We start from the raw sequence: 7,458 nt of genomic DNA on the forward strand, positions 1-7,458 counted from the left end.
TGTGTTATGTCTAAGGCTGGTATGATGGTCTTGCGTTAATGACCAAGTTCGATACAATGAAACGCTGTCTGTGAATTGTTTACTTGAATGTTTTGTTTAGGAGGAGATTCTCCCCCCTCCGAACTTTTTCGGGTCTTCTTCTTCTTGTCCAAATGATAAGATGTTCATATATCGTTCAGTCAATTACGACCAATGGCATATCCGCGTATATACTGGAAAATGATATCATACATTTGTAGTTTACATCTCATAGAGATCAGATGTGTAATCAATCTATTTATTTATATGGAAAAGGGGATGGAATACGATTGGAAGTGCAATCGATGACCGTGGCACGACATTCTCATTGCCGCTTGCTTACCCTTGAATTGAGATCCTCTAGTTCTGAAGTTCTTGTTAGAGTTCTATTTCATAAAATGTACTCCACTTGAATTGCCAGTTTGCCACTATCATGAAAGCTAAACAATGCTACAATGCAACCAAAACATAATGTTGCCGATTCAAAAAAATGCTAGTTGAGACCCATTGCTCACATTTACACCATACATGGAGTTTAGTTAATACAAAGTATCGAGTTACTTTCTCCGACTTCTTTCTTTAAGATAAACAAAAACGGATAATTCGAAACTTGTGACTCAAACACACATTATTATGGAACATTTTTTTGTCGAGAAACAAATATAATGAATGGTCTTAATCCAGCGATATATTATTGATAGCTACATTAATTTAGTACATCGAAGAAACTGCCATAAATTTGATTTGCAACTTGAAGTGGATTTGCTGAATATCATTTCTTATTTCAAAATTTTAGTTAGTATTATTTTATAAAAAAGCAAACATTGAGATCTTTATTTGAATGATTAGTCAAGACTACGTACAAATAGGAACTGATAGGTATTCATAACCATCTTGTATAATTTTTTATGTCCTATTTGTTAGGGGCGCTCTGGTTGGTGAGTCGCCCATCTGCATGAGGGTAGTACCAGTCCAATGTCTACGTGAATCACTGTATTTCTTTTATTTAAATGACCACAATCGTTAATAAAGGGTCGTACTAGTCCAATGTCAACGTGAACATATCAGTGATTTTTGGCGTTACAAATTTGAAGAAAAAACAACCAACTAAGAATGTATTTCTATCATCAGGCTCACAAGTGGACGGAGAATGGTAGTGTGGAATACTATGCGCTTTTAGTAAGTCGTGATCTCGTGTTGCATGGGAGGAGATTGTCTGGTTCAGATGGTGCTCTCATTCTCTCTGATGGCAACTCTACTCTGCGAACCAGCTCTTTAGGATTGTAAGCATCTGTTTATAAGTAATGTGTAGAATAATTTGTAGCGTTAATCTTTTCGAGGGTTCTCATTGGGTTCTTGTTTACTTCTTACAAGATTATTTTAGAGTGAATTGGTTGATTATAATGTTTTTAATTTGTCTATGGAGATTGCTAGCTGCAGTTTGCATTATACAATAGTGACCTTGGGAGTATGAAATTTCTTGTGGCCCTTGATACAGGGAGTGATTTATTCTGGGTTCCCTGCAACTGTACGAAATGTCTACAGATGATTCACCTTATAGTTCTGTATGTTCCCTTCCATGATTCAGTTGATTATTATTTCCGAATGTCACCTTTATGCCTTCTGCTTTTGTACGTGCATATAAGATGGTTGCTTCAGAAAAAAATTTGTCAGTGGAGGTGTATTAAATATACATGATGTTATTTGTATCGCTTTTATTCCTTCTAACTCGGGTATTCTTGAAGATGTCGATTCTTGTAAGAGAATCCACTGCTCTACGTAGATTTTATACTAATTTTAGCATATCTAAGGATTCTGAACATGTCAAATTCTCTACTGAAAACTATATTGTTGTATATCTTGGTTCTTCCCCATAAGTTAATGGATATAGTGGTAAATCTTAACTTATTTGACTCGCCATTGCAGGATTTTGGGCTAAGCATATACGATCCAGGTGGGTCGACTACAAGCCAAAATGTAACTTGTAGCAATGACCTATGTATTCGATACATTCATAATAATCATCTATGTAAATGCTGAATCGGACCATTCAGTTTTTGAAAGAGGTTCACAGAGATGGCAGTTATACTCTTCTTGATATTAAATATCACATCAAGACTAATATGACTTTCATTTACTAACCTTTTTTGTTTGTGAATTTGTTGAACTGTCTATCAATGTCTTCTAACAATCTTTCTGCAGAAAACTTCATGACTGGCTACTACATTGTTTTTGAGAAAAACTTGTCCATGTTTTGGAAGCAATTCGATTTAGAGTTTAGCTTAAAATAGTCAATCCATTGTCTATGTGCGTATTTCTCGAGCTTAGCTTGAATTCTGGCCTTCATGCAGGTTGCGATGCGAGCGACATAAGTGCCTTTCAACCTGAAGATTTAAACAACAACAGCGTGCCACCATCTGTCTCTGTGAGCTTCCTTGATCACACCACCAATCTGATGAAATGAAGAGCAGTACTGCTCGAAATCTAGTTGTATCATCATTATACAAAATCATTACATTTTATCTGATTCAAGCTCTTTTGATACATATGGTCGTCATAGTTGTTTAATATCCATTCCAGGCCTCTCGACAGATTGGTCTTTAGAATGTAGAAATTCTAATAAAACCACATTTTTATTGATACCTCACCCGTACCAACTTTTGTTGTATATGTTAGCTATGTGCCGTGTCGGTCAGATGTTACTTGATTCCTGGTGTTACTGAAACGCAAGTACTTGCTAGCATGAAGCCTACATTCTCTCTTTTAACTGAGGCGTATGTTTTTGAGAGCCTGCATTAGAAATTATAAAGTTTGACTATCGTATAGTTTATATTCATACCCAAGAGCCAAATGAATCATTTTGAGATAAATAAGATTGATTTCATAATTTTTATATAAACTAAATAGTTAGATTTGATATTTTCCCATAGGATTATATTTGAGTGTTTTTTAAACAGAAGAGCTTTAGAAAATATTCAATCTTGAAAACTAACATCACATACCCAAATCTCTTGGACCAAGTGAAATGGAGCATACATGAAAATAGGGCAACTAACTCCAGTCAAGACATACCCTACGACTATTCTCAGCCATGCAAATGCTTTTTCCACTCACAACTCCAACATTTGTAATCCAATTATTGAAGTCCTAATGTGGGCATTTGTCATTCTCCTAATTAATATACTAGTTCAATGTGATATTCATACCCAAACAAAAAGAATAAAACAACAAGCAACAGGGACAAGTGCATACAAATTTTGCTGCTTGTTCATCTTTCCAAACTAATTCATCATTTTTCTGTAAACAATAATATAGTTGATACAAATGCAGATACAAGAGGCTGGTGTCGGTTCCAAAGAAAACGATGGCCCGGTTTGCCCCAAGCCGCGCCGCCTCAGATCCTCCCTACCCGCCCAATTCCTGAATTATCCCCTCCTATACGGGGAGCGTGAGTAAGTTGGAGAGTCTGTGAAAAGTAAAGCAACCGTATCTTATATAAATGGAGGCTGGCATTCTTTCTAGTTTTTTTACTTAGATATTTTACGTGTTATACATTACATGTATGACTACGTAGCTCTGTTTTATTTTATACATAGAATTTCATCCATATTTATGCTTTAACATCAACATAATCACATGGCTGCACTACAAACTTGATTTCGTTGTTAATTTGATCTGCAGCCCGCTGAATTGTGATAGGAGTGGAATTCTCACCATAATCGCCGACAAACACACAGTAAGATCTTTTAAAAAACCTCCCCTTCCACTGATGCATGTTCCTTGATCTAAATAAAATGTTGATGTACATGTATGTGTACAAATGCAGAAAATGGAGGGTAGAGAATCAAGTGGATGCAGCAGATACGAGTGGTCAGGATCCCCGCCGGGAAGAACGGATAATCCTTTGGTTCACGATGCCCATTTCCTTCAAATTCATCACCACAACTTTAATTTCCATTAATTCATGGTGTATTATCAAAGTATCAACCCCAAACCACCCCACCCCTCCAGAGAGCTAGAGAGACTTCTAAAATCATATTCTCTTTCATATATTTAAAGGCAGTAGATTAAAAGTTGTTTCAAGGAATTGACCAAACCGACTCAACAAAATTGAAACTTCAGTTATCAAGTTTCGTTTTACTCGTCAAATCCTTGATTCGAACAATCAAGAACACAAGATACTTGTAAATATAGAATATTCAGACGAAAGATGAATCACAAGCACGGTGACAATTACATGCACATGTCAGCAGGATATGGGAAACAGTCTCAACTCAAAAACTTTATTTACAAAATGGTGATCATTATATCCAGTACATGGTGCTCGAAACAACATACATAAAGATGTACAGAGGAATTCTAAAATAAAAACACGAGCGTTTGCAATTCACAGAGAGCAGCATCACAGATCTCTTCTGCACAATGGGCAAGAACCATGTCTTACCAGCCAAGTATCGATGCAAGGTAGATGAAACAAGTGGTGACAGTGGGGCAAACTTCGCACGGTCTCCCCTATTTGAAAATCCTATATAAATTCAAAAGAATAGCTCCAGTTCAGTTCAATTGATCAATATTGGCAACAATGGAATATGGGATTTCATTAAAGAGATATTTATCTAGACATATTTTGTATTACATCTTCTGCTAGGTAGACTTTCCTCATTTCATATCATCATTTCAAACAAAATTTAAAATATTTAAACTGCTTGTTTTTTCTTGAAAGGAATATGGGGTAAGAATCAATGAAATTGATTCAGATTTTCCTTGATGAAATCCTTTATCCAAACATACGAGCACAAGACTGAAGAGTACTGGGGACAGAACTAAGGAAACACCTGAAGGCAGACCGAACAAGAGACTCCCTCCCCAGATGTATCAGCAATGTCGTCTACGGTCATTCTCATCTTTGGGATATTTTTGACAGTCTCTTCCAACAAACCATTTGTCCCACCCATGTCAAAAATGTTTGGGGATTCTTCAAATGTTGCTTCAATGGCTAGCATCTGGTCAACAAAAGAAACTTATTAGAGTCAAAGAACTCAATTTAACTAGTAAACTGACCATGCTAATCAAAGTGTCAATTATTATAGCACAGTGAGTTTTTTCGCAAAACAAAAGTTGTGATCAATCTACGTGGCTAATGCGCAGCATAATACCTGACTTTGCACGGCGCTAAGCATAGCAGGACCAATTTGCTCCCGCACAAGTCGACCACTTAGAAGGCTTGCTATCACTTCAATCTGTACAATGCAAATTACCAGTTATAATTTCATTAAATAATAGCATACATTCAAGTAATCTTGAGGAAAGCTCATTGAAATTGAATGCCGTTTAATTTTAGCTTTCAAAGGTGTGAGTTGCTTGTAAAGATTTATCAATCCATTCAAGAAATGATACCGGATATAAGACACATTGAATCCCAGATTCTTCGGACTGCCATAGAAGTAGGGACGATTCAAAGACCTGGAGTGAAAACACAGCCCCTGATATGGCACCAACCGAAGCCCCTCTCACAAATCCACTCTCAGTCTCTTGACCGATCAGTGCTCCAGTCATGGCTCCTAATAAAGTACCCACTGCAGATCAAGAAGTAGCTCCTTAAGTACCAAAATCTTAAGCAGACACAAAAAACAGATACTTCTCCTCAGCTGTCGCACAATTCGCGAAAATTCTTAAAACCACAAAAACACAAATATACATTTAAATCTTGGGAATTTTGCATTCCGAATTGAATTCGGTCTCCTTAGTAATTCCATGACACGGAAAAATTTATAATATCTTTCACCGATCTTCATGAACTCTATACTTCACATTATTTTTCCTGCTTCCCCTAATGGGTTGAAAGGACCCACTTGGTAGAACTTTCTAAACCTTAAAAACATAATACAAAAATCCAAACACATCCACACACAAATGTTAGAAAAAACAATCAAGATTCTGGGAAAACCCGGACCAGAAACACCGAACCCACCTCAGAAAACATACAAAAACAACAGGAATTCGTAGAATAGAATCGAAAATTTTCGGTCTTGACATGCTACTACTCCAACAACGAATTATCATCAATATAATTCAATGAAGCATAGAGAGTTGTGAACCACTGACCTAGGGCAAAGAAAAACGTTAAAATTGCAGAGAAAACATTCCCAACGACGGCAGAAACAGCAAATCGAACGAACTCTTTGATCTTATTCACCAGTGAACCCAGAAAACAAGATTCCGCAGCTGATGACGATGAAGACGGCGGCAGAGAATGACGTGAGTGTGCATAAATCTCCATCGACTCATTCATAACATTAACAATAACAATTTTTTTTTTTTTTAAACTACATTAACAATAACAATAAACAACAAAGATTAAGTGCTGATCAAATAAACACAAAATTTACACGTTTAAAAGAAATTTGCTGTGAATTCTCTAGATTTTATAAACTGGACTTGCCCTCTTCCCATTTAGATATGATCAGATCAAAAATTTATTTCAAACACGACTTGCATTAAGTGAATTTTAAATCTTAAATTTATAATCTTTTTTTATTATTACTATTCAAAAATGATTTCCTTCGTGAGCTTCAAAACAATGAATCCACTACATTAATGGGTGATTATTGTGGGACAAGACCCGAACCTTAAATCTTAAGGAAATGGGTAACACACATCAACAAATACAGCTTTGATTAATTATTTTATTTAAACTCATAACATCAATTAATTGATATTCGAGTATAAAATCGTAATAAGAAGGTGGAAAGTGAATGTTGAAAAATCAGTGAAAAAAGGTTGTGGTAGCTAGGTTTGGCAAATGGCACCAAATTGAAAATTGTACAACTAACCAAAATTTCAACTTTCGCTTTTCCTCCTCAGAAGAAGATGAGACGCAAATCAAATATATTATTTTATAGTTAATTCATTTAGTATATAATCAGAACGCTCTTACACAAGATGTTGTCTTTCGAGGAATGTTTCGAAAACACATCATCGAATCATGAATATTTATCAATACAATTTTTTTGTACTTTAGATGGCGATTGGAGAATTATTCCGATGATAGATAGCATGTCTTTAATTTTCTCAAAGGAAAATTCAAAAGAAGAAGAAAAATCCAAATCCAAAAATGAAAGCGTGTGAATTAAGGTTCTTATCACAAATGGTCACATGTCCTAACGCTGATTTTTCCGTCCACGGATTGGAGTTTTCTCATAAAAAAAAAAAGGGTACGCGTAATCAACAAGGTTACCTCCTACAATGTTTACAAATATATATTTTGAGAAAATTACAAGCGATTAAATTTATATATTTTTTTTTGTAGAAGTGATTAATTTATAAATTATGAAAAAAATAAAAATCAAAAGTCAGTAGTGTTTGAAAAAAATGAAAGCTAAAAATTTTAATGTTAGAGTGTTTGACAAGTAAGTGATTTTTATATTAGTTTTTTCTAAT

At 35.3% G+C, this 7,458-nt stretch overlaps 1 protein-coding gene and 1 long non-coding RNA gene across 2 annotated transcripts; one reads left to right on the top strand and one right to left on the bottom strand.

Annotated features, from left to right (window-relative positions):
- Positions 1–3,038: 3,038 nt before the first annotated feature.
- Positions 3,039–4,121, top strand: LOC140964097 (uncharacterized). The gene is made up of 3 exons (XR_012172818.1): positions 3,039–3,470; positions 3,700–3,754; positions 3,845–4,121. It is a non-coding gene; the product is annotated as an uncharacterized lncRNA (long non-coding RNA).
- A 152-nt stretch (positions 4,122–4,273) lies between these two features.
- Positions 4,274–6,496, bottom strand: LOC140964096 (NEP1-interacting protein-like 1). Its single transcript, XM_073423622.1, has 5 exons — positions 6,124–6,496; positions 5,416–5,594; positions 5,175–5,258; positions 4,854–5,021; positions 4,274–4,543 (listed from the first exon to the last, which is right to left on the bottom strand). The coding sequence occupies exons 1-5, from the start codon at positions 6,308–6,310 to the stop codon at positions 4,421–4,423; spliced, it is 741 nt and encodes a 246-aa protein (XP_073279723.1). The 5' UTR covers positions 6,311–6,496; the 3' UTR covers positions 4,274–4,420.
- Between the last annotated feature and the right edge of the window lie 962 nt (positions 6,497–7,458).

This window comes from Primulina huaijiensis, chromosome 18, assembly GCF_012295235.1.
Source record: "Primulina huaijiensis isolate GDHJ02 chromosome 18, ASM1229523v2, whole genome shotgun sequence".
Classification (NCBI taxonomy): domain Eukaryota; kingdom Viridiplantae; phylum Streptophyta; class Magnoliopsida; order Lamiales; family Gesneriaceae; genus Primulina; species Primulina huaijiensis.

What these genes read in the sequence shown, in the direction of transcription:
- LOC140964096 (XM_073423622.1), bottom strand. Translation starts at nt 6,310, where the DNA reads ATGAATGAGTCGATGGAGATTTATGCACACTCACGTCATTCTCTGCCG. An exon ending in AACGTTTTTCTTTGCCCTAG is followed by an intron (nt 5,595 to 6,123) that starts GTCAGTGGTTCA and finishes CTTGATCTGCAG; the next exon opens with TGGGTACTTTATTAGGAGCC. An exon ending in TTAGCGCCGTGCAAAGTCAG is followed by an intron (nt 5,022 to 5,174) that starts GTATTATGCTGC and finishes TTTGTTGACCAG; the next exon opens with ATGCTAGCCATTGAAGCAAC.